Source organism: Cnephaeus nilssonii (assembly GCF_951640355.1).
Source record: "Cnephaeus nilssonii genome assembly, chromosome: 14".
NCBI classification, from domain to species: domain Eukaryota; kingdom Metazoa; phylum Chordata; class Mammalia; order Chiroptera; family Vespertilionidae; genus Cnephaeus; species Cnephaeus nilssonii.
The window spans coordinates 49,928,127-49,955,991 of NC_137085.1; the positions used below are offsets into that span (position 1 = coordinate 49,928,127).

The window sequence follows — 27,865 nt, forward strand, 5'->3', positions numbered from 1 at the left end:
TATCATTTATCAGGGTGTTTACCATGAAAAGTTGTATTGTGAAGAGAGAAGTAAGAAAATATGTGCCTAACAGTCTCCTTGATGAAAAAATAGTCTTAAGGAAAGAGAAGAATGAAATATCCTTTGAAGGATTACAATGTTCCAAACTAAAAATGAAAATGGTTTATTAAAAAAAAATAGAAGGGGTCGTTGTGAGAAAAAAGGGGACATATGAATATTTTCAACAATAAAGAATATTTTTTTAAAAATAGATTGTGCCCAAAGTTCCAATATTGATTTCTTTAAATAAAGAGAAAAACTTTTAATGAGCCCTAACTGGTTTGGCTCAGTGGATAGAGCGTCAGCCTGCGGACTGAAAGGTCCCAGGTTCAATTCCGGTCAAGGGCATGTACCTTGGTTGCAGGCACATCCCTAGTAGGGAGTGTGCAGGAGGCAGCTGATCGATGTTTCTCTCTCATCCGATGTTTCTAACTCTCTATCCCTCTCTCTTCCTCTCTGTAAAAAACCAATAAAATATATTTAAAAAAAAACTTTTAATGAAAAAAGTCATAAAAATTTATGCAATAAAAAAGTTATAGCCGAAACCGGTTTGGCTCAGTGGATAGAGCGTCTGTCTGCGGACTGAGGGGTCCCAGGTTCGATTCCGGTCAAGGGCATGTGCATTGGTTGCGGGCACATCCCCAGTAGGAGGTGTGAAAGAGGCAGCTGATCGATGTTTCTCTCTCATCGATGTTTCTAGCTCTCTATCCCTCTCCCTTCCTCTCTGTAAAAAATCAATAAAATATATTTTTTAAAAAAGTCATGAAAACCTAGAGACTTTGTTAAAAAGAAAACAACAAACACCTGAAAGTTTGACTTACTGTGCCATCCTCAAAAAGCCGAAAATTGATTTGCCTCTGAGCAGCCCTGCTCAAAACCTCCTTTACTGAGCAGCCACACTGAATTTTCAAAGTGTCAAAGAACAGGTCATGCTGGAGTTGATGCCCCGCTCGCTTGAGACCTAAACAAGAGAGAAGGATCAACCAGTTTCCCCCAAGGAAACCTGCTCCTCCACCACTGACATTTTCCAGAGAAATATAGATTAAAATCCTACTAGAACAGTATGTTCCTGCCCTACCCAGTGTTTTGCGGCTGCTTAAAAAATTCAATGTTTATTACTATACTACAGAAAATTGTAAAATCTATATATATATATATAAAAGCCTAATATGCAAATTGTCCCCTTGGGAGTTCAACCAGGAGACTGGGAGTTCGATCGCTTGCTATGATGTGCACTGACCACCAGGGGGCGGCATGGAACAAAGGAAGGCCCCAGCCGGCAGCTGGAAGGCCACAATTGACCCTGATTGCCAGCCACGCCTAGGGACCCTACCCGTGCATGAATTTCGTGCACCGGGCCTCCAGTCCTATATAATAAAAGCCCAATATGCTAAGTGTCTGGTCATCTAATCGGCCAGTCAACCAATCAAAGGGTAATATGCTAATGATATGCTAAGGCTGCTCAACCGCTTGCTATGATGTGCACTGACCACCTGGGGGCAGACAGTCGATTGGTCAACCAGTCTTTATGACGTGCACTGACCACCAGGGGGCAGATGCTCCAGCCAGTAGGTTAGCTTGCTGTTGGGGTCCAGCCTATCAGGACTGAGCAAGATGGGCCAGACACACCCTGGAGCCTTCCCATGGTCCTTCCCCAGCTGGCCAACCTCCTGCATCCCTTCCTGGCCCCATCATAAACCAGTGGGGTCCCTTGCCCTGGCCTGCGCCCTCTCGAAATCTGGGACCCCTCAGGGGATGTTGGAAAGCTGGTTTCAGCCCAACATCAGAACGACCGGTCGCTATGATGTACACGGACGACCAGGGAGCAGACGCTCAATGCAGGAGCTGCCCCCTGGTGGTCAGTGCACTCCCACAGGGGGAGCACCGCTCAGCCAGAAGCCAGGCTCATGGCTGACGAGCACAGTGGTGGTGGTGGGAGCCTCTCCCGCCTCTGCAGCAGCACTAAGGATGTCCAAGGGCTCCCGGACTGTGAGAGGGCGCAGGCCGGGCTGAGGGACCGCCCCCCAAGTGCATGAATTTCGTGCACCGGGCCTCTAGTATATATATAAAAAAGGAAGAAAAGTCACCATAATCACCATCCAGAAATAACTAGTGGTTACGTTCTGGTATATATTCCTCTAGAAGTTGTGTGTGTGTGTGTGTGCGCGCGTGTGTGATAGATCACATACATATATTTCTTTAATTTTTAAAAAAAATTTAATATATCATCGACATTTTGCTTTTCTCAAAATCAAAACCCATATCATTGTTTTTAATGGCTGTGTATGGTCAAACTTACCGATGTCTATAATGTAACTACTTTTTATTGGACATTTAGGCTATTTCCAAGATTGTGCTATTGTCCACAGTGTTTCAATGGAAACCCTTTACTTTTCTATTTTATTATGTCCTTTGGATTTATACTTAGAAGTAGAATTTCTGCATCAAATCATAGACATATTTTAAAGCTTTTGACACATATTGTTTAAGTGCCCTTAAAAACAGAAGTAATATCAATATCAGCATTCTTTTTCATCTTTGCCAGTGTGATGGGAGAAAAACTATTTTGTTGTTTCAATTTACATTTCTTTGAGTAATAGTGAGGTTGAAATTATATATGTTCATTGACTATGTGACTTTTAATTCTGTATAAAGAATTGAACATACAGTGAGTTCTCAATTTCACTTATTCATATTTATCAGTTTTGTTATGTCCATAAGTTTTTAAAAAAGATATGTGACTCACCTTCAGACAAAATCAAAGTGGCATTGTGTACCCTCCTAGCAATATGCTCCAGCCCTCGGGAACCATGGTAGATCGCAAACATGGCAGCCATATTCGCCAAGAGGGCCTAAAATGACAAAAAAACATTTAAGAAATTATGTTCAACCATGTGATGAGAGACAATTAATAGAAGGGACTATTCTTTTGACTTGAGATGCCAAATAGAAAACAGAGACAAAACAAAATGATCAGATTTCCTGCATTCTCTATGATACCTGGGGACCATTTATAACATGGCTGAACACCTGAGGGAAAGACACAGCATCCAAGATACTGTGGACTAACTATGTTAAACCTTCAAATATGTCAAATATGACCATTATAAAGGGGTTCCATACATGCAATATAATCATGTCATCCATAAAGAGAAAGATCAGGCTGTCACAGACATCAAGATACAAAATTTAATGTTGGAATACAGAGGAGCCATAAAGACCTTGGTGGGGAAAAATGACAACTAAGAATTTTATACTCAAACAGTTCTTCAAGGAGAAAAAGAACAAAAGTTTTCGAAAACAGAGGCCTTCAATAAATCAGAAGATCAATTTCAATAACCAAGAGATAAACGGAGAATCTGTGGCAAAGATGACAGTGCAGTTGTTACAGGTAGAAATCTGGAGTCAAAGACACAGAGTGTTCAAGGAACAGCTCAAAATATATCAGTCATCTTTTAACAAAAGAGAATAATTTCATGCTTACAAAGAGAATGACACTGGAGTTGTCACTTGTTTAATGAAATCAATTTTGAAAAGGAAACAGACAACAGAGAGTTAAAAGATCTCCAGAATGAGAAGATGAAACTCAGAGAAGACAGAGTATAGCTATCTCCACTTTAATAATCGCAGAAAAAGATAGAGATCTTTCATAATCCAGTTAAATAATGAAATATCAGCTATACATAAACTGGAAGAAATAAAAAAGAATTAATAGCCCCGGCCAGCATGGCTCAGTGGTTGATCATTGACCTATGAACCAGATCACAGTTTGATTCCTGGTCAGGGCACATGCCGGGGTTGTGGGCTCAATCCTCCTCAGTGGGGGGCGTGCAGGAGGCAGCCAATTAATTATTATGGCTCATCATTGATGTTTCAATCTCTCTTCCTCTCCTTTCCTCTCCAAAATCAATATACATACATATACATACATACATACATATATATATATATATATATATATATATATATATATATATACACATATATATATATATATATATATATATATATATATTTTTTTTTTTTTTTTTAAAGAACTTGTTCATTGTAGACAGCCCAAGTTCACTTGGAAAATTAGAAAACCCTAATGCACTTATGATCAGACAGACACCTCCTGGGAGAAGATGGGCAGAAAGGATAAGACAGGGGCAGTCAGCTGCAGAGGAAGGGGAAATATGTAAGCAGAGAATTCAACAAATGGAGTGTAAACTATAGAAAGTAAAGGCATCATGTAAAGATCCATTAGATGTCAACAGAGGAAAAGCCTGTGACAAATGACCCCTTCCTGTGACACTAGAAGAGCTCTTACCTTCCTGAGGCAAAAAATAATATAAGAAAACCAACTGAAGAAATGTCTCCAAAGACTGAACTATTAGAAGACCTTATCATGTGCTGCCTCCCTGAAGAGGCTTTCTAAACCCTGCTGGTGCTTTGAGCCGATGCCCTGAGAGGGAAGAGCACGGGACTGCCCATCGAGGTATCTGTGAGATCTCTCCTTCTCTGACCCTGACTGAAAGAGGCAGACTCAGAATAGACCACGTGCTCGGAGTGGCCTTCCACCTGACCCTAGGAGTTGGCTGGATATCAGAAAATACTGCTCTCCCGGGCCTGAGCCCTTGGGCAACTTCCTGGTAACTCCTCGTCTTTTATCCCACCCACTTGAGGAATGCCTCATGAGCTCCCAGTGAGAGTACCCTGTGCCCACCACCAGCTCGCCAGTGGGACCATCCCCTCAAGTATAGTCACCTAAACCACACTCACTTTGCCCTCCTCACCCCATCCTGGAGGGCCTCCATCTGAGCCTGAAGAGAAGGTGCCCAGTCACCACCCATAATAAACCTGCCCCATGGACAAGAATGCTAGAGACCCTAAAGTGTGAAGTGTGTGCATACACAGAGCACCAGGAAAATACATTGCATTTTGTTTCTGACAAGACCACAAGGCTTCTCTACCAATAAGATCTTAACATTCATGGCGGAGCATAAATTAGCGAACAGTTAAGTGAATGAATGAATAGCTCATGTCTGTAAAATAGACTATAAGGCACTCAGGGGACAGGCCAGGTATGTGACCTACCTGAGCAGTACAGATGTTGCTGGTAGCCTTGTCTCTCCGGATGTGTTGCTCCCTGGTTTGAAGAGCAAGACGGTACACTTCTTTCCCAGTGGCATCTCTGGGCCAAGAATAAAACATCCAATTAGCACAGGTCATCACAGTACCAAGAATTGTCATAAATGGACCTGCTTTTTTCCTTCCCAGCTTGAAGTGAATTTAGCAAATTTACTTGGGTACAAGGCCATAAAGAAACAACTTCCAAATCATCCCCTTCTAACTAGAACTATTAATTTTTAGGTTGTACTGTGGGGATTTGAGGAACCCAGATAGAGCTATTAAGGCTGGGAAACTTGAAAGGAAATTTTCCAGGAATTACCCAGCCAAATATAATGATGGTGATTTATGATTAAGTACCACTCTGAGTTTCTTGGCAGACTCAGGAAAAAGAGAAATATCTGACAAAGAAAACAGCTTCTCTGTACTAGAAATCTGAAGTGACTATATAGCTATACATTAAAATTATGTTAATCAGCTTACCACTTGTCTCTAATCAACATTTCACCCTCCTAATACAATTAAAAATTTGGATAAGCACAAATATTTAGCAGTCTCATCCTTTCTTTCATCAAACTTTGGGGTCCATTTTTCAGAAAGATAAGAAGTTCAATATAGCCCTAACCGGTTTGGCTCGGTGGATAGAGCATCGGTCTGCGGACTGAAGGGTCCCAGGTTCGATTCCGGTCAAGGGCATGTACGTTGGTTGCGGGCACATCACCAATGGGGAGTGTGCAGGAGGCAGCTGATTGATGTTTCTCTCTCATCAATGTTTCTAACTTTCTATCCCTCTCCCTTCCTCTCTGTAAAAAATCAATAAAATATATATTTTTTTTTAAAAAAAGAAGAAGTTCAATATAAAAACCAGCAGACAGCCTTGGCTGAATAGCTCAGTTGGTTAAAGCATCATCCTAATATGCCAAGGTTGCAGGTTCAATTCCTGGCCAGGGCACATACAGGAATCAACCAATGAGTGCATAAGTAAGTAGAAAAATAAAAATCAGCAAACATTAATTAACACATTATGTTTTTTAAATTGGAAAGCCCTGTGCCTCATCTTGTCTGGTGAAGACATCATTGGGGGAAAAAACTAATGTAAGAATACTTGAAGAAACTTATTTTTTCACTAAAAAACAAGGTGCCTTTTGCTAGCGTGTGGCAAACTGAGAGTACTTTTAAACTTCACATCACCATCACATCATTCACTACTCCAGACTATTCATTTACATCAATATGTCAGCTTTTATGAAGGGTCAAAAAGATCATGCTAAATTTCCCAATAATGATCATGGCATTCACCCTGGCCGGTGTGGCTCAGTTGGTTGGAGCATTATCTCATGCACTGAAGGGTCTCTCAGGTTTGATTCCCAGTCAGGGCACATACCCAGGTTTCAGGTTCATCCCCCCGGGGTGCTATGGGAGGCATAGTCACCACGATCAATGTTTTCCTCTCGGATTGATGTTTCTCTCTCTCCCTTTATCTCTAAAATCGATAGAAAACATGTCTTCAGGTGAGGATAAAAAAATAATAAAGAATAATCATGGCATTCATCTAAAATCTTTTTAAAAAAATATCTTTATGGCCCTAACTGGTTTGGCTCAGTGGATAGAGCGTTGGCCTGCGGACTGAAGGGTCCCAGGTTCGATTCTGGTCAAGGGCATGTACCTTGGTTGCAGGCACATCCCCAGGAGGAGGTGTGCAGGAGGCAGCTGATCAGTGTTTCTCTCTTATCGATGTTTCTAACTCTCTATCCCTCTCCCTTCCTCTCTGTAAAAAAATCAATATATATATATATATATATATATATATATATCTTTATGGATTTAAGAGAAGAAGGGAGAGGGAGAGAGAAAAAGAAGCATCAATGATGAGAACCATTAATTGGCTGCCTCCTGCACATCCCCTACTGGGGATCGAGCCTGCAACCGGGGCCAGGAATCGAACCGTGACCTACTGGTTCATAGGTCAACGCTCAACCACTGACCCATACCAGCCGGGCTAAATTCTTAATCTGAGGAGCTTCTTCAATAAGAAGCACTCAAGAAAGTACATGTGGAAATTAGTCCCATGGCCAGGTGGCGGGCCTCTAGGAAATAATGGATCTCACTCAATCTGTGCACGATAATCTCTCATTGCACTTACCTTTATATAACTGTGTAGCATAATACTTTTGAGATAGAAAATAGATATAAATCACATCTAAAATATTCACTCTTCAACTTAAGTAAATTTATATGTGTAACCTCAGAACAATTATGGTATGGATTACACATATACTTTTTCAAATATGTACAAACTCATGGCATTTGAGAAGAGATACTGACTAGTTCACACTCCAAATAGATTCTCCCTTCTGATGCTATGTTGTACACTTCTTTAATCAATCCCAAGTGACCCGGTTAGGTTTAAAGAGCAATAAACAACTTTTGTGATCAAGAGAAGGAACAGGGGCCCGGCCAGTATGGCTCAGTAGTTGAGCATCGACCTATGAACCAGGAGGTCACGGTTCGATTCCCAGTCAGGGCACATGCCCAGGTTGCGGGCTAGATCCCCAGAGTGGGGCGTGCAGGAGGCAGCCAATCAATGATTCTCTCTCATCATTGATGTTTCTATCTATCTCTCCCTTTCCCTTCCTCTCTCTCTGAAATCAATAAAAAATTGTATTATTTTTAAAAAGAGAGAGAAGGAGCAGGAAAAATCATGGCCACGATAAAAAAAGGAGAAACATGAGTTGCTTTACCTTGTAACTCCCACCATTCTTCCAGGCATCATCCTCACCAAGCTTTCTCTGACGGCAAAAAAGGCTGCATGTGGTCCACCATAGCCCAGTGGCACCCCAAATCTCTGTGAGCTGCCGAGGGCAATGTCTACCCCAAATTCTCCAGGAGGCCTCAAGATACACAGAGCTAAAAGGTCAGTAGCACAGCAAGCCAAGCTCTAGAAAGGAAACGAGAAAGTGGACAAGGTTGTTACCTTCCCTGAGAGTAGTGACAGAGCAGCCAATTCCCTCCATTATAAGCAGACTGGCAGAGTTGGTTCCTATTACGTGAACTTCACTTATTCATCCACTTAAAATATTTACTGAGTGCCTTTTATGTGCCAGGGATCAATAAACAAAACAAACTTGAAGAAAGAAGGAAGGAAAAAGACAGCTTTACCATTCAAAGTGATAAAGGTATGTAAATTAGGAGACACCAGAACTAACAATTCAAAGTTGAGACACACCTCCGTGGACCCCCACAAGGAGAGCATTGCTTACCCCAGTCTGATGGGCTCTCTCCACGAGTTCAGTGAAGTCTTCCACCTTCCCCTCCGTGTCTGGGTACTGGAACAGCACTCCACAGACATCTTTCCCACTGAAGTCCATTTCATGGAATAACTTCAACTCAATGAGGACTCCAGCATATCTGGAAAGAGAGAAGACAAAGAGCAATCACGTTTTGGGTTTGTAAGGAAAAATAAAAAAGCCTACAGTTTCTTTTAGCATTTATAATCTGTGTCTTTTCTCAATGCCCACCCACCACCACATCCCAACACACACACACACACACACACACACACACACACACACACACACACACTCCTACCCAGACCTTCAGTGGTAACAGTGTTTCAAAGCAACTCAATTGCATCCAACAGCTCAGCTTCTGTTTTTCTCATCCACAGGTACTACTCCCCTTTCCTGCCAGAACCAGCTCCTGAGATAAGACCGGAAACACTGCCTCCCAGGGCTAAAGAACCAATATCTGTAACAGCAGCGCCATTGCCACTTTCGCTTTGGATAAGTCTTTAGGTGAATAGAAAACCATCAGTAAGACAAGGAGGAGACAGACCTTCCTTAGGTTCCTAAAACCATCTAATTCCAACATCTGTGAGAAACCCCTTCTGAAGGGATGGTGGCATGGGTAGGAGGAAGATTACAGCTTTTACAAGGAGAAAGCAAATAAATACACCCACAAGTGGTAGCTGTGCTATATTTGTGTGATCTCATTGCAACACCTAAATACAATATGCTTCCTTCTACATCATTCTACACTTACAACAGACTACAACTATGAACACACACAAAATCTTAACAGTTGTGTGAGAATTCCATTTAGCTCCCGTTTTTCAAAGTTTCCACAACATTGTTGAAATTATTTAAATATTTTAAATTTTCTTTTTACAAAATCAAAAAACCACACACATGATAATAGAAAGCAAAGGCAATGAAAAGCACTGTGTATTTTCTTCTCAATTCTGACACCGTTTACTTACCAGCAAGATCCTGGGAAGCAAGTGGGAGGGAAAGTAAAACTCAACAACCCCAATTTAAACCAGGTTCACCTCCAACCAGTTTGGAAGTAAGGAAGAAAACCAGTCTAGATGAGCATGATGTTGTCCCTAGTTCAAAATGTGAATAAAAGTAATTACTTGGCTCGCGTCTGGATGACAGCTATTGTCTGTGGGTGGCAACGAGGGTCAACAAAAAATTTCCTCCTCTTGGTGTGTCTGTTGAAAAGGAAAGTCACATTCAAGCATGAACATTAAAGAAATCAGAGTATCTTCTACGAATGCAAAGCAAAGATGGTACTTAGGGAAATTCTGAACATAGCATTGTGGACCAAAATAAAAAAAGGACTGCTATGGAAAGTAACCTCACAGGGTGATCTGATCATAAATTCCCAACTGGGAAGGCCATGGTGGGTAGTCATGCTCCAGGCATATAATTTCGTTAGTAAAAGCTTTACCTTTGCCTTAGGCAAGCCCTGTCCACTGTTTCTGTGCATCTAGATGAAAACACCTTTGAAATAAGCCCTAATGTCAAGAAAGCACATAATCTTAACTATCCTGTAATCCCATCCCCATCTTGCTCTCTCCCTTCTCCATGTAATCTTCCTTACATTCCCTCCTTAATTTCAAATGCATAAAAGAAGCTGCAAACCTGTTATTCTCCTGAGCACTTGAGATCTTGCTCCCTGGCATCATTTGGACTGAAATAAACTCTTGTGAAAATTCTTTACAGGTTTGGACGTTTCTTATGTTGACAGTATCAAAAACACTGGGGCATTAATGATCAATGAGCTTTACTGAATAGATTTCCACTGAAATCCAATTCCAATCCTATTTAGCAGAATCGGTGGTGGTAGATGGGAGAACAGATGGATGAGGAAGAGAAATGATGACCATAAATGAAAAGCGAGGAAGAATAACCAGAGGGGTGAGTGGGCAGCATTCCTTTGTAGCTGTTGATCCATCACAGGAGGAAGAGCCCCCCGGCTGCCTGGAAAGCAGAAGTTGACCTCTAGCTGCAACTTGGAGGTCTCTATACCTGTTGAGCGAGTTTGGGGCTCACCACCTCTCCAATTTGCGGAAGCCAAGGGACTTACACGGGCATTCAAGACCAGAAGCACAAAACCTCAGACAGGTACACCATGAATGTGGGCAGATTTCCCAACCAGATGACCATCTACATGAGAATTGTCCAGGTAGATAGCACAAATGTGCTCACAAGGCAAAGAAAGAAAAAAGGTGAGGAACTAGAGAGCAATAAACTAACTATACACCATGACCCAGCCATTCTACCTCTAGACACACATCCTCAGGAAATAATCAGAGCTTCTGACAAAGAGGAGAGAGTCTGGGAGATGTCCCTTACCCTGACAGTCTCACACTGGGCCTCTCACCTGTGGCACAGCTGCATGGCCTCTGCAGCCGCGGTCGCCTCATCCAGCAGGGATGCGTTGGCCATGTCCATGCCTGTGATGTCACACACCATGGTCTGGTAATTCAGCAAACTCTCCAGTCTCCCCTGAGACACCTCTGGCTGGTACGGAGTATACTGGGTGATCCTGTGAGGGAAATAAAGGACATGTCCATACTGTGACGCCCCTATTCAGAAAAGGTCACCAAATGTCTTCATTTTAGAAATCACTATCTAAAAATTAAGTTTACCACTCTTGATAATTATACTGTATATAATGGATCAGTAAGCTTCCCTTTTCGCCTAAGGAAGCTCAGAATTAAATAATAATAATATTATTCTTTGTTTGGAGATAATCAGTACTTACTTTTCTATTCCTCCAAGTGATTTTTAAAATTTTACATTTCTATTTTATTATTTTTTCTATAAATTTTATTTATTGATTTTAGAGAGGGGGGGAGAGAAAGATCAAGTTGTTGTTCCACTTGTTTATGCATTCATTGGTTATTTCTTGTATGTGCCCTGACCAGGGATCAACCCCACAACCTTGGCACAGCAGATGATGCCCTAAGCAAGTGATTTACCCAGCCAGGGCTACAGTTCTATTTTAATGATCTTTTGTATGTGTTTTATTGTAAGCTGGCTCTTACAATCCATTTGAGCTTACCTATGACATTATAAACAGAAGTTTCACTTCCTATTATCTTTCTTCTATCTAAAAAGCTCACCCCATTCACAGTTCACAATAGGAGCATATTCAAGAATCTTATATCTAACACTCAAACTTGTTTACTGGGGGGAGAATATTTGTTTTACACTATCCAGAAGTTCTATATGCTCCTAAGAAATTAATAGAGGTTCATTTAAAAATTTTCACTATCCAATTATTAAGAGTCTATGGATGTTAACTCCATAGCTATCAATATCAAGGATAAAAATGGTTAGAAGGCAGCATAAATATGAATTCTAATCTTACCTCCTCCAGTTATTAACCAAATATGTATCTTTAAGTATGTAAAGGTAACCCACTCAGTACCTTCATCTTTTTTTTTTTCATTCATTCACTCACCCTACAAATATTTACCTCATGCTTATAAAGAGAAATATGATAGCTTCTGGTGACACCTAATAAGCACAATGGGTAACAGTAATGGAGAAAAGGAGACAATAAATGAAAGAAATTTCAGAGTGATGAATATTTTAAAGAAAATGAAATAATACCCAGCTGTGGTGGCTCAGTGGATTGAACAACGTCCCATGGACCAAGAGGTCTCAGGTTCAATTTCCAGTCAGGGCAAATGCCCAGGTTGTGGGCTTGATCCCCAGTAGGGGGCGTGCAGGAGGCAGCCAATCAGTGATTCTCATCATTGATGTTTCTCTCTCTCTCCCTCTCCCTTCCTCTCTGAAATCAATAAAATATATTATTTTTTAAAAAAGAAAGGAAACAAGGTGACAGAATAGAGGGTGACTGAGGACTTAGGACAGAGCTGCTATTTCTTCACCAAGAATCTGTTCCACCAAAGTGGATCAGACTGGGGCCCTGGCTCTTGCACGTGACTGACATTGCTTCATATCTGTATTGTTTCGTCTTTCCAAGCCAGAAGAGTATAAGGAAAAAATGTTACGTGTTTTGTTTTGTTTTGGTTTGATTTTTTCAAGCCCTTTTCCTTTCTCTCCTGTTCTGGTCATCATCTTCAGGATATTTCCACCCATCTTTTAGTTCTCTTTTTTGAAAGTTTTGGAATCAATGTCTTCTTGCCTTTGATGGGGAATGGGATAGGGAAGCTTGCCATACCAAGCAGTACAATGTCAAGGCTGAAATTATTTTCCTGCAACTTTTACTGGTGTGTGCGTGTGTGTGTGTGTGTGTGTGTGTGTGTGTGTGTGTGCACAGCAGAGTAAATTTTTGCTTCAGTTAACTCCTTGAACAGCCTGGCTTAGGAAGTATAAGTCCAATTGCCAAATTCTAAGCGGGTGGTGAACTGGAATGAATAAGGCACGCAATACATGATGCAGACAAAGTAGAAAGGGAATCTGAGCAGAAATGGAGTCACACAAAAGGCATAGACAAGGGGCAACTGTGACCTCAGATCAGATAAGACTTTCACACACAGCAGGGCTGGCCACCATGAAGACATATGTTTAGATTGCCTGGCTAGCATTAAACTTTCATTTTACTCAGAATCACTGATTGACAAATAGATGCACAAACTTGCACACATGTGCACACATACACACATGTGCATGTATCAGCTAGTCCATCTAATAAATGGGAAAGATTCATTATATCCATAAAGATAGATATAGACTATACAAGAGGGAGAGGGAGAGGGAGAGGGGGAGAGGGAGAGGGAGAGGGGGAGGGGGAGGGAGAAAGGGAGAGAGAGAGATGCTCCAAAGAATTCATCACAGCACTGAATATAATATTGAAAAATAAGCAGCCCTTGCTGGTGTGACTCAGTTGGTTGGAGGGTTCAGTTCCCACTCAGGGTACATACATAGGTTGTGAGTTCGATTCCTGGTTGGGGTGCATGCAGGAGGCAACCAACCAATGTTTCTCTTTCTTTCTCCCTCTACCTTCCTCCTGGTTCATGGGTCGGTGCTCAATCACTGAGCCACACTGGACAGGTGGTCTCTTTTCTTCTTGATCTGTGACTTTTCTTTATATAGTTTTCCTTCAGCTTTATTGAGGAATAATTAAAAAATAAAATTATATATATGTAAAGTGTGATGATTTGATATATGCATATTCTGTGAAGTGATTACCACAATCAGATTGATTTCAGTGTCTTTACCACATCATAGTCACATTTATATATAAAGTAAGATTACACTCTCTGAAAAGTTTAGTATCCTGATCCCCCCACCACCACCATTAATGTTATTCCATGGGCAGTTTCTGATAAGTTTAAATATTGTTCAACAACATAATTTTCATTATGTGGAATTAAATCATTTTTATCATAATTTATTTAACAAGGTCCCTAAAAGTTGAATACTACTTTTTGAAAAATATTTATTCATTAAATTAATTGGGGTGATTACTTTTGATTTAAATATTAGAAGTAGCATAACAATAAACCACCTCATCTTTGTCTTATTTTCTTAGGATAAATTTTTAGAAGTGGAATTTTGAATTATGAGATCATTAATCTTAAGGCTTTCAGTACATATTGCCATGTTCTCTCTAGAAAGATCATACCAAATTGTACTGCCTTAACTAGTAGAGCGCTTCACAGGTTTCCCTGCATGTTCACAACCCTAGGAAGCCCTAGGTTTCAACTTTAATTCTTTAACTTTCTACTTATGAACTGGGACAAGTAACTAAAACACTCTCTACCAATTTCTCTTGGTGATCAATAGAGTTAACATCACCAATATTGTATTTTCTTAGTACTCAAATAAGATCAATGTACTCTATGGTGCATCTGAAAATGGTAAAATTCTGCCCAAATGTTGGTTGTTTTAAAAAGTTGTTCTTGGCCTGGCCGGCGTGGCTCAGTGGTTGAGTGTTGACCTATGAATGAGGAGGTCACAGTTCGATTCCTGGCTCCATCCCCAGTGTGGGGCGTGGAGGAGGCAGCCGATCAATGATTCTCTCTCATCACTGAGGTTTATATCTCTCTCTCCCTCTCCCTTCTTCTCTGAAATCCACAAAAAATGTTTTGTTTTGTTTTTGTTTTTTTAGTTTTTTAGGGTTTTTTTGGCCCTGGCTGAGTAGCTCAGTTGGTGAGAGGGTCATCCCAAAGCACCAAGACTGTGGGTTAGATTCCCCATCAGGGCACATACAAGAATCAACCCATGAATGTATACATAAGTGGAACAACAAAACAATGTTTCTCTCTCTCCCCATCTCTATCTCAAATAAAAAAATAAATTTTAAAGAGTTATTTTCCCCCTCTATTTTGGCCATTAAATAAATTTTAAAAGTCAACATAGAATTTTCCCAAAAAAATCACTCATAGTTCTATTCAAATACTATTATTAGATATTTCTACTTGGGATCTATTTTTTCCTGAACATTCATTATATCCCATGTCAACTTTACATTCCCTGTTCTTCATCCAACTAGATCCCCAAATAAATGAGTTTCTCTTCTTGGATATTCTATTCCTTGAAAGGTAGCACTCTCCTGCCAATTCTCAAGGAAGAAACTCTAGATCTTTTTTAGTCCCAAATAATGACCAATTGCCATTGGTCTTCCTTCTGAAATTTTATATCCACCCCTTTCTTCTTTGTTGCCATACAGCCAGCACAGTACTTAAAACAGGACATGATTGAAGATTTGTGGTGCAAGTGTGTGTATTTGACTCTCCTGCCCAAATGGGACAGCTCCCCATTACCTGCAGGTGGAAACCCCAGACCTTTCAAGCATAGTCCTTCATACCTGAGACTGTTATTCCTTCCATCACAGCCTTTGGGGTTTACTATTCTGCCCCCTCCCCGCCCCCGCCCCCCCCCCCCACTTTGCTCAGCCTTTCTCTTCTTGCTCAACTTTTATATAAGTCCAAGCCTAGGCTGATGCTCATGAGAAAGCTTTAAATTGTTTTCTTGCAAAGATGACAAATACATGGACTCCTATATTTGTAAACTTCTTCTACAATCTACAGGTTTTTATACTACTAAAATAAAACAGGCATGAAAGCCTTTCACAATCATCTCTTAAAGCACTCTTACATCAAGCTGGGCGATAACAAATAAACCCTCATGTGAGGATAAAAACACTAGCACAGGGCCTGCCATCTTGCATACACGGGTTTTGCCTCAACCGTTAGGCAAAACATGGTGATTAAGAAAATGTGTCTGTGATCCACAGCCTATGTTCCAACTGACAGTTGGTTTGTGTTTCCAGATGTATTTTAATGTAAAAAAAAAAAAGTACCTACATATCCAAGAAGGAATTTTTTTCCTATTTAAATGGGATGCTTGATGTATTCAACATGCATTAATACTATTCCAAAATAACCAGTATTCTCTATGATTCTGGCTGTGGCTTTCTTTTGGAATTGAGAAAGAGAGGGAGATAGATGGTGGGGGGTTCTGCAGTAGAATAAACATTCATGAGATTCTCTCATTTTAATCCTGGTGCCAAAGTTACACAACACAGAAATGACCACAAAGACAATGTAGATTTGTTCTTATATTAGCTACTGATATCATCAGCAGTCAACAATTTGGAATAGTGGGCCCCATAAAGCAAATTCTAGACCTGATGTAAATTTTCTTGCAAGAGCCCAAATGTTTGTGTTCTTTCAAGGCTATGCTCTCCATTTGTTTTCACCTCACGTCCCCGGAATTTGTTGGTTCCATCTCTATGGAAACCATTTAGAGGGATGGCGAAGTGCACCACCCTCATGTGCACAGCTCTCCCTATCAGTGCTGGCGAGGTGAGCAGCACCCTCTGGCTCAGATCTGCTTTCAGAGAACAGAAAGGAACACTATTTAAAATGCACCCACAAAACAGGACTGAAAGGCAAAGAACACTGCCTCCCTCTCACACTGCTGGCGGCTCCTAAAGTAAATTAACACATCCGCTCACAGCCAGGAAGCAATATGGTGAATGCTCTGTATGGCCACCAAGAGCGAAGGCCGCTGGCCCGCGTTCAGACAACTGAATGCTACAGCCCATTTGTGTACTTACTTGTAATGGGGAAGACAGGCCACTTGCTTTTGAAATCAAACTTGGGAGTTTTCCAAACTTTTACCAGTAGCACAGTGGAAAGATGCCCTCAGCAATGCAAATACTTTCACACACACACACCAAACGCTGAAAGACTAGTTTTTTGACATTTCTTTCCTGTCTTGTTATTAATAAAGAAATGGAGTGTATTGTAACTAAGAGCTCTGGATGGGGATGGCAAGGCAGGAGTGATTATGCCAACAGATCTGGCTCCTTTAATGATGGGACACAAGTAACTGCACCTAGGACAAAGCACTCTCACCAACCAGGACCACCTGTGCATTTTTGCAAAAGCAGACAAAAGATGCCAGGTGCTATGCTGCCCACCCAGCCTAACCTATGCCACAAGCTAAATAAATGGCTTGGTCCTCAAAACTACAAGTGTGGATTTGAGGCAGCAAGTGAGGGCCGGCTGTACTGATGGCCAAACACTCTCTCATTACACAGAAATGAGAATACTGCTCACTCAGAATTCAATTTAATTCTGACAGAACTTTATTAAATAATATATTTTTAAAAGTTGTAAAGTGTTCAGCAAACATTTAAGGTTTATTCCTGGAGAGTGTGCACTTGATATTTCAAAAACTCATATGGAGATAAATTTTTTGATTTCCCATAGGGAAGCCTACCTTCCCTTTACTAAAGTTGATTTGTTTTTAATATATGCTAATCTAAAAGACAATCTCTGGGCCCTGGCCAGGTAGCTCAGTTGATGAGAGCATCATCTCAATACACCAAGATTGTGGGTTTGATCCCCAGTCAGGGCATATACAATAATCAACCAATGACTGTATAAATAAGTGGAACAACAAATCAATGCCTCTCTCTCTCTCTCTCTCTCTCTCTCTCTCTCTCTCTCTCTTCTCTCTCTCACCCACTCTCTATATCAAAAATCAATCAATAATTTAAGAAAAAAAACAATCCCTGCATCTTACTATAAATGCCTTTCAATTGTAGAGGCCATCACTTACTCTATCCTCACATAATAACGGTCCTACTGGGTATTAAAATGATCTCCTATACTAACTAACTAAAAAATAAAATCACAAATTATTATTACCTCCCCACACTTTGTTTCTTTAAAAAAACACACAGAAGCCAAAACCGGTTTGGCTCAGTGGATAGAGCATCGGCCTGCGGACTCAAGGGTCCCAGGTTCGATTCCGGTCAAGGGCATGTACCTTGGTTGCGGGCACATCCCCAGTGGGGGGTGTGCAGGAGGCAGCTGGTCGATGTTTCTCTCTCATCGATGTTTCTAACTCTCTATCCCTCTCTCTTCCTCTCTGTAAAAAATCAATAAAATATATTTAAAAAAAACACACACACACAAAACACAAACTTTGTTTAGCCTGGCCAGTGTTGCTCAATGGTTAAAAGTCAATGCATGGCCGAAACCGGTTTGGCTCAGTGGATAGAGCATCGGCCTGCGGACTGAAAGGTCCCAGGTTCGATTCCGGTCAAGGGCATGTACCTTGGTTGCGGGCACATCCCCAGTAGGGGGTGTGCAAGAGGCAGCTGATCGATGTTTCTCTCTCATCGATGATTCTAGCTCTCTATCCCTCTCTCTTCCTCTCTGTAAAAAATCAATAAAATATATTAAAAAAAAAAAAAGTCAATGCATGCACCAAGAGGTTGCCGGTTCAATTCCCAGTCAGGGCACATACCTAGGTTGCAGGCTTGATCCCCAGTGTGGGCTGTGCAGGAGGCAGCCGATAGATGTTTCTCTCTCATCGATGTTTCTATCTCTCTTTCTTTTCCTCTCTCTCTAAAATCAATAAAAACGTATTTTTTTAAAAAATAAATAAAATAAACTTTGTTTATTGAATGGAGAGAGAGAGAGAAATGTCGATTTGTTGTTCCACTTATCTTTGCATTCATTGGTTGATTGTTGCATGTGCCCTGACCAGGGATTGAACCCCCAACCTTGGCATATCAGGACAACGCTCTAACCAACTGAATACCCGGCCAGGGCTTGGTTTGTTTCTATGCTAGGAATAAGTGCACCCAGGCCTTTGGAGACTAAGTCATCAGTGGAAATAAAGTTTCAATTCAAAGATACTGGTATATGCGATGACACTGATCCAAAAACAAGGGAAAGGAAGGCCGGGGAGTCCCCATCTTTCCTCCTCCACCGTCTGGCAGTATTTCCCAATGGGCAGAGGAAGCAGAGGCCCAAATCTGCTCCCAGGCACTTCTGGAGCCATGGCCCTGCCTGTCAGGAATATCCAAGGTGTTTCTTACTTAGTATTGGAAAGGGAATCTCTGTTTCATTCTTTACATCATATAACAAACGACAATGGAAAATAACAAAATACTATGGAAGTGGATATGGGAAGTTTTCCTCAGGTGTGGAGGAGACACTTTTAGTATTGTGCAAGCAGTAGCAGCGAGAAAAGGCAAGGACAAAGACAGACAGACATCACACACACACACACACCTTAAAACCTTTTGCACTCGGATGTCGAGTGTGACTCGACACAGTTAGCATTAGAATAAAGGAATCGAGAAAAAAGCAAGCGAGTGCAAAGGGTTAAGGACTAGGAATGAGTGAAGGGAGAACAGAAGAGCAGCTGAGCATGCACAGCTGAGCCCCTTCTTTTATGGTTTCCATTGGAGCCTGTTCACAGGATTCACATGTTCTCTTTCTCTTCAGAGTACTAAGTAATAAAGCTAATATTTTGATCTCCATTTACCTGACATTGTCTTTTTTTTTTCTTTTTCAGTTGGTTGTGAATGTAGAATAGGAGTCAGGGAGAGACGATGGACCCTCCTAAAATCCTGACGAAAGACAATGGACCAAGATTCTGACTCACTGGGTAACCTCTAAGACAGCTATAACCTAAAACCCCAGTGTTTCCAAAGAGTAAAGCCCTGAATCTGCTCTCCTGCAGGTTTGCCATCTTGCTCAGATGTCCTTACAAAGACAGAATAGACATTAGGTCAGAGAGAGAAAGAGATTACCAGCATCCACAATTTAGAGCTCTAGAATGTTTTATGGGGATAAAAGCAGGAAGAGGCTTCTAGTTCCTCCACCAATTTGAGTAAGGAAATTTCCCAAGCCAGAGAAAGCCAGGTAAGGTCCTGGAGGTGAGAGACAGCATGAGTGCAGGGGTCAGTGGATAAGTTCTGAGGGTCCCAGGGGTAGGGGGTATGGGAAAGTGGGTAGAATCATGCAAATAAAATCACAATACTTCTGTTTTTAATCAAGTAATACATTACCATCCTGAGTTCTCCAGTAAGTTCCGCAAAACAGTCTGTGGCACTGAGCAGTTATAGTAGCCCATGCCAATATACGACCTCCAGACCTGGTTTTTGCTGGAAATGGCACGCAGAGTTGCAAGGATTTCATTTTCGCCTGATTGTAAGAAAGAGAGAAATGTTACAGAGAGAAACTGTCTCAAAAGAGAGCTCTCGTTATAGTTTTAAACCGTCTTTTTGTTTGGATATTTATGTAAGGAGAACAGCTATATAGAAAATATAAGAATTGTCTCTCCCACCCCAAACATTAAGCACTACATGCAGAAATCTGAAAAACCCCCAAACAGCACTCAATTACTCCTCAAGGTTCCTCAGAATTTGCGGGCAGGGAGCTTTTGGCTTTGTCAGAATTGCCCAATTTTAACACTTGTCTCATTCTAGGTTTCTTCTGCCCCCTTTAAATAAAAATTCTACTTTCTCTTAGTAAAATATTGTTTTCCCTTTTAAATCAAATTATAACAATAGTTGATATAAGTCTTAAATAACACGTGGCCTACATTTTTCTCTAAAATTGCTCTACCTCGAACACTTTTACCTTTGTGTCACTGAAATAGTTACTTATAAAAAGCCCTTCACCCCACAATGTAAAATATTAGTTGCAATAAAAGACCCATGTGTAGTTTTAACCAGCATTCCCACTAGGATGCTTGGGTAATTAGGTAGAATTTAATAAAGTTATTGGATGCAGGTGAAACCCTATTTGGGGTCATTCGTATAATTACAACAAAATAATAGTAGCACCTGACATTTTTAGTTCTTTTACCAGGTATTGTACCAAATGTTTTTCATGCAGCTTAGGAAACTAAGGCTGGAAGAGGATCACTCCCTTATGGCTAAACTACTTTTGTTGTTGTTAATCCTCATCCAGGGATGTTTTTCCCTTGATTTTTAGAGACAGTGGAAGGGAGGGGGAGAAACAAGAGAGAGAGAGAGAACCATTGATGTGCTGGGAACTGAGATACATGCCCTTGACCGCAATCGAACCTGGGACCCTTCAGTCTGAAGGCTGGTGCTCTATCCACTGAGACAAACCAGCTAGGTCTACGCTGCTTTAAATGAAAGGATAACAACCCAATCACTCTAATTCCAGCTTCCCCGCTTTCCCCACTGGGCCAGGCCAGACTGATAAAGGTATAGCACTTACAGTGAAAGATACTCTTTCTCTGCCCCTCTGCACCTAGGGAGATCACACTACTGCAATTTAACTGAGATTTAACTACTTAGGCAAACGTCTGGCTCCTTTAAGATCTTCTTAGGGACTCAGTCACTTAAATGGTGGAATTGATTGATTTTATTGCTACAGTATCAGAAAAAAGTCTAGGTACAGTAATCTCTAAGATGGCAAACTGGCTAAGAAGATGCTTCACATTGATTCTATCCTGCTGAACTCTATATGAATATTATTCTCATTAATCCTTCTTTATCCTCCATGAAAACACTTTCACCCTCCACCCCACCCCTCCCACTCCACATGCTTTCACAGGAAATAAGTTCACAAGACATGTGCCGTTTTGCCAGACTGGGTTAAGGAAAGAGAGGACAGTTTTTTGTTTGTTTGTTTGTTTTAATATATTTTATTGATTTTTTTACAGAGAGGAAGAGAGAGGGATAGAGAGTTAGAAACATTGATGAGAGAGAAACATTGATCAGCTGCCTCCTGCACACCCCCTACTGGGGATGTGCCCACAACCAAGGTACATGCCCTTGACCGGAATCGAACCTGGGAAGCTTGAGTCCGCAGGCCGACGCTCTATTCACTGAGCCAAACCGGTTTCGGCGAGAGGACAGTTTTGTAAGCATCAGTTTCATGAGTAAATATAACCCAACTACCTTATGATGGGCAATCTTGCCTTCTTCCACTGAAAGTTTAGGAAATAAAAGTGAAAGCATAAAAACAAAACAAAACAAAACAAAACACCAGGATCTGATGAGATATGCAAGTACAGCATCCTTAGGAACAATCCTGCAAGAAATCCAACCACTTCCCAAAGACTTCTATGGGCTGAGTGAGTGAGAAGCCCAGTAGGAGGGGAGATTAATTAGCAATTCCTGGCAGGCACATGATTCAGCAGGGCCAGCTTCAATTAAGATCCTGTGCAAGAGGGACAGGTCCCTGTTTCATGTTATGCCATGAAGACAAAAGGTCCAGCTCTCAAATGAGAACAGTCTATAAAGGGCTTGTCAAATCACAAGTTTAACCTTTGGGAGTCACAGAGTACAGAATAATATGATTTCCCCCTACATTACAGAAAGATAATTCTATTGGTAGTATAGATAGGTCAAAGGGGAGGCCCTGGAAACAGGGAGAAACGGTAAGATACCAGCACAATAGTCCAGAAGGGAGATGGGCAAGGGAGAGTTGTGATTGAACTGTGTCCTCTAAAATGATATGTCGAAGCCCTAACCCCAGTTTCTCTGATATAACCAAGTTGAGATGAAATGGTGCTGCGTCAGAGTCTGTCCTAACTCAATGACCAGTGTCCTTACAAGAAAGGGGGAGTTTGGACACAGAGCAGACATACAAGGAGAGCACCATGTGACGGCAGAACGCTATAGGACCAGCAAGCCTTGCTTCTCAAGCTTGACTTTTCCTGTTATACCTCTTGAGTGATTAAAAGTTGTTTGTTTTTGTTATAAAGTAAACAAGCCATAGGCATGTAATGTACAGCACAGAGAAAATAGTCAACAACATCGTAATAGGCCGGCTGGAGTGGTTCAGTTAGTTGAGGGTTGTTCTGTGCACCCCTGGTCAGGGCACATACCTGGATTGTGGGTTCGATCCCAGTTAGGGAATGTACAGAAGGCAACCAATCAATGTTTCTCTCATACATTGATATCTCTCTCTCTCTCTCTCTCTCTCTCTCTCTCTCTCTCTCCTTTCTCTCTCTCTCCCTTCCTCTCTCTAAGCATATCCTTGGGTGAGGATTTAAAAAATAATAACATCGTAAAAACGTTGTAAGGTGACAGGTAGTTACTAGACTTATTGTGATCACTTTGTAAGGTACATAAATGTTGAATATGTCATACACCTGAAACTCATGTAATATTGTACATCAACTATATTTTAATAAAATTAAAATTTTTTAAAGTTTTCTTTTTCTTTTTACTCCTTAAAGGGTTGGATTGTAGCAAGTGAGTTAACGGAAACGGAGTAAAATAAATGAATACACAGAGGCACAAGGAGATGGCTGCCCTGGACCCAGTATGGTCTCTCTGCTCCTAAGATCTTCCCCCTGGAACTCTCAGCTGGAAACATCTGTGTCTGTATTGATCATTTGTAGGCTTCCATGTATTAGCTATCATTATGTTGTTCTTCATTTATGCCAATTGGCCTTTTAAAAATTTCAGGTATTTCATTCAAGTGCATAAAACATCAGCGGCTTCTGTAAGGGGAATGCTGATATGCAGTGATGGCGAACCTCTGACACGCGTGTCAGCACTGACACACGTAGCCATTTCTGATGACACGCGGCCGCTGAGGTGGCCGCATGCCGAGGATGAAACATTTGCTGCTCCTGAGGATGAAACATTTGCGAAATCATGTTTTTTCCTCAAAGTGACACACTACCCGAGTTATGCTCAGTTTTTTGGCGAAGTTTGACACACCAAGCTCAAAAGGTTGCCCATCACTGCTGATATGTATCTGGACACTCTAAACTCTCAGCTAGAATGAAGGAGGGATCTGATTTTCCTTTTGCAAGAAAACGCATTCTCTCATCTCTCCCAGGGGGCTGTCCAGGCAGAACCCCAGTGAGAGAGCCTCTGCTACAGCCCAGTTCCTTCCTCTTTCCTTCAGCAGCCTCCTGCCACCCAGGCCCTGGTCCTGTCCTGCCATCTACCTTCAACAGTCAGGAAGAGAAGACCTCCAACCAGACCAGCCAGGAGCCCACTGGCACCTTCCCCATCAGTTCAGATACATACCAGCATCCCTTACAGCTGCCACTAAGCCTTACACAGAAATGAAACACTTGAACAAATTTAAAAGCTAATTAGCCTAGATGAAGAGTAAAATAGTTAATCATAGCTAAGACCCAAAAGCACAAATATGGTCCAACTTGAAACACAAAAGTCCCTAATCCTGTAACACATAAACTCTAGTTCCTACAGGACCAAACTTCCCAAGTACCCATAGAGCTCTGCCTTTACCTAGCTTGGGGCTATTATGAATATTCCCTGACTGGCCCCATCTTAGCCTGGTCTTTTTTTTTTTTTTTTCCACATGCTGATAATATGGCTTTATTTGGCTTAGCTTGGTCTTTACAGCCCATTTTACCTTCTACTGGGAACAAAGTGAGTTAATGGAATGAGCAGTCCTCTGTACACTGAGCTAATGGACACTCCCGAGCCATGAAGAGTAGGGTAGGTACTTGGTCATGCTTCTGAAAGTGAGAATGGTGTGAGAAGCCCTTCCCATCCATTCATCCATTGCTCATGAAACTTTCTAGCAGAGAGTTGAGCTGCTTCTTACTGTGATAAAATCAAGACCTCAGGCTTTACCTATTATATATCATAAAAACATTTCCCAAACACAGCTTAGTGAGTATCTGAATTGTTTGTTCACTGGATGCTGTTTCTCATATCCCCTAATGAAATCTCACTTTTGGCTCATTGGCCAATGTCTTGAGGAGTCCAGAGTTTGAACTAATATGTTAAATGATGCCAACAGACATGGAGAAAATGAAAGAAGAGGGAAAAGTCCACATCAGACACCTACCTGCTGAACCTATCTGAAATGGAACACAGCAGGACCAGTCTCTAAGAGCAAGTTTGGGGGGTATAATTCATCTAAACAGAAGCCCCAGTCTTAGCCAGGCAATATCCACCACTGCACTTCACAGTACATACAGATTCCTTTCTCCCTTGGAGAACAATTCTTTTCTAGAGGAAATAGTGTGGGATCTGGATCCAAAGTGGTAACCTTTTCCCCCCGACCTAATAAGAGAAGCATTATAAAAAGGCAATTGTGTCATCTCAAGCCCAGGCAGCCCAAGGAAATTTGTGTGGACAAAGAGGAGAAAGGAAAGACTTCATATTTCCCCCAGAGCAAACCCCGTAGCACATTCCTCACACTTTTCCTTCCCACTGAACAGCTTCCTCCTGTAAACAGGCCCAATTCCAGTAACTCTCTTCCTTGTGGATGTCAACGAAATTAAGGTGGGGGAGGGGGTGAAACAGAATGAGAAAGGGAGTATCCTTTAAAAAAAAATCATAAATACAGCTGGGCTGATGTGGCTCAGTGGTTGAGCATGGACCTCCACCTATGAACCAGGAGGTCACAGTTCAATTCCCAGTCAGGGCATATGCCTGGGTTGTGGGCTCAATCCCCAGTGTGGGGCATGCAGGAAGGTCTCGCGCATCACTGGTGTTTCTTTTTCTCTCCTTCTCCTTTCCTCTCTGAAATAAGTACAAATATTTTTTTTAAACTATAAACTCAGCCGAAACCGGTTTGGCTCAGTGGATAGAGCGTCGGTCTGCGGACTGAAAGGTCCCGGGTTTGATTCCGGTCCAGGGCACGTACATTGGTTGCGGGCACATCCCCGGTAGGGGGTGTGCAGGAGGCAGCTAGTCAATGTTTCTCTCTCATCGATGTTTCTAGCTCTCTGTCCCTCTCCTTTCCTCTCTGTAAAAAATCAATAAAGTATATTTAAAAAAACCCAAAAAACTATAAACTCAAATACAGAGATAAAATTGATGGTTCCCAGAGGGGAGGGGGGTTGAGGGACTGGGTGAAAAAGGTGAGGGATTAAGAAGTCTATTGGTAGTTACAAAATAATCAGGGGAATGTAATGTACAGCACAGGGAATATAGTAAATAATATTGTTATAACTATGTATGGTGCCAGGTGGGTACTGGAAATATGGGCGGCTGGAAGGGGAGGGGGCACTATGTAAAGTGTATGATTGCATAACCACTATGTTGTACATCTGAAACAAAAGCAAAATAAAACTGAATGTACACTGCAATTTAAAAATAAAAAATTTTAAATATATAAAGACACTGTCATTCCCCAGATGCCTGCCTGGCAAGCCTGGCAGGGCAGCCAGACCAGATGCTGTATATTATCGTGCACTCCACGCCATGAAAACCCTCAAGCTACCCGTCAGGAATCTCAGCAGTTAAGTGCTTTTCTGGTAGAAAAATAAAACGCCTGCTTCTGATCCCTCGGAGCATTGCATAATGTCATCCGAATGTACCAAGAACAGAGTTCACTGCCCTCGGCACCACTCCAGAAAAATCCGCAGGTGGGTCTCACACTACTCCTGCTTCTTAGAATTCAGAAGAAATGCTTCCTCCTTATGTAATTCCACGTAAGAGCCTATTCAATAGTGACTCCCTCATCACTTTCACCTAAAATACCAAGGAGAACTTTGTACCAACTACTCTACCACATGAATACTTCCTAACAGGAATAAGCCGATTTAACTGTTAAACACTCAAGACACCCCTGGGCCTAGGTTCTAATTTCCCATATAAGTGAATTTTGACAAGAACTGAAAAAAATATCATCAGAATGGACAGGCAGGCTAGGTCATGATACCTGCTATACCTAAACACACATGTGTACACACTGTTCCCCACCCTTAACCCATTACCCTAAACACAATATGATTATTGTTGCCCGAATCCTGTCAGGCTCTTCCCCATCTTCTTGCTCAGCCAATTAATACCCCACCTCTCCCAGCCCCAAATAATCCACAGGGGTTAGACTCCTTGGCCAGGCACCTCATGGTAAAAGGAGCTGAAGAACTGCCAAACTGTGTTTCTGATGACTCCTTGGTCCCTCCTCTCCAAAGAGAACAGTCCCTGCTGCTATTCCTGCTCTCTCAAAAGACACAGCGATTCTATATATTTGTACCAGCTGTAGGAACACCAGGACAGCACCCCACAGTGGGGAAGCTGGAATGAGGGGCGCCATGTTGGTTATTGACTCTTTGAACTTGGGTCACACTACTTTCTGTGGGAGGCCTCCTCCATTGCCTCTCTTTATTCAAGCTATGAAAATATTCTCAAGAAACATTACAATTCATAATATTTATCTGGAACACTAGTTGACCTACATAACTGGTCAAAAGATCAGTTTGAAATGAGAATCAGGGTGGAAGTCCTGGAGTATTTGTTTTTCTTCTTTGCTGCCCTGCGGGTACATTTTTATGGCCAGCAGAGCAAGAACAAAAAGGGAAGAATATGTTCTAACAGTCCAACTCAAACAATCCAACACACTTGCAGAAAAGAGATATTATTTTATAGATCAAAGAATAAGCCTATGGAGAAATCTGTAGTCCATCCCAGAATCTCAACAACTAAATTATAATCTCTGTGTGGGCAGGGGCAGAGTGGGTTGCTATGCACATAGTAGGTCCTCAGGAAATACACGTGAATCAAGGTGTTGCAATGAAAATGCACTTAAACTCCCACATACAGCTAGCTCAATATTCATAACAACTCACCCATCACAGAATCCATGATGACAAATCAACGCACAAATTGTTCTCATGTCCCTAAAAGCATGAGTGTCAGAGAAATATTTATAAATGGGAACTTGCAGCTAATAAGCAAGTTCTCTGAAATAATGCAGTGCTTACAATAATTTCGGATTTTCCAAAATTGTTTCCTCATTATCTAATCAATTAGTATGCTGACAATATAGACATTGAGAATCCTTATTAAAATTCCCAGTTTGCATTTTTATAGAAATACTTTGGGTTTCATAAGTGAAACAAACCTAAGAAGTCAAAATGAGATGAGCTATTCACACATCACACGATGGAGAATTATTAAATCAAGGTCCAATGCCATTTGGTGGGGTAGAAAGAGTACACAAAAATAGAAGTCAAAACACTGACCTGCCCGCAAGCAGCTCACAACCTTTGTAGTCTAGCACCTGCCCCAAAGCTCCTAAATTCACTCAAAGGTAAGAAGCTCAGAGAAGGGGGTCACTGAGCTTCCATCTTGGTGGACTGTCCTTATGTCTTCAAAACCCTAAGAAATGTCCAGAATATGGCACTGGGACCCACAACCCCCTGCCTGAACATTTATCATCCAGCCTCTTGGATTACTCCATCTCAGACGGCTCTGTCTCCCTCCTTTTATACGC

The 27,865-nt window shown here is 41.5% G+C and overlaps 1 protein-coding gene across 1 annotated transcript in view; it reads right to left on the minus strand.

Moving 5' to 3' along the window:
• GLDC (glycine decarboxylase) overlaps positions 1-27,865 on the minus strand; it is a gene marked incomplete at its 5' end in the record, with an annotated part of 74,809 nt that overhangs the window by 39,013 nt on the left and 7,931 nt on the right. Inside the window, 7 exons of the mRNA XM_079789611.1 lie at positions 861-1,000; positions 2,786-2,891; positions 5,116-5,212; positions 7,890-8,086; positions 8,409-8,556; positions 10,816-10,980; positions 19,732-19,867. Coding sequence (XP_079645737.1) covers positions 861-1,000; positions 2,786-2,891; positions 5,116-5,212; positions 7,890-8,086; positions 8,409-8,556; positions 10,816-10,980; positions 19,732-19,867 — 989 coding nt within the window. The remainder of the gene's footprint in view (positions 1-860; positions 1,001-2,785; positions 2,892-5,115; positions 5,213-7,889; positions 8,087-8,408; positions 8,557-10,815; positions 10,981-19,731; positions 19,868-27,865) is intronic.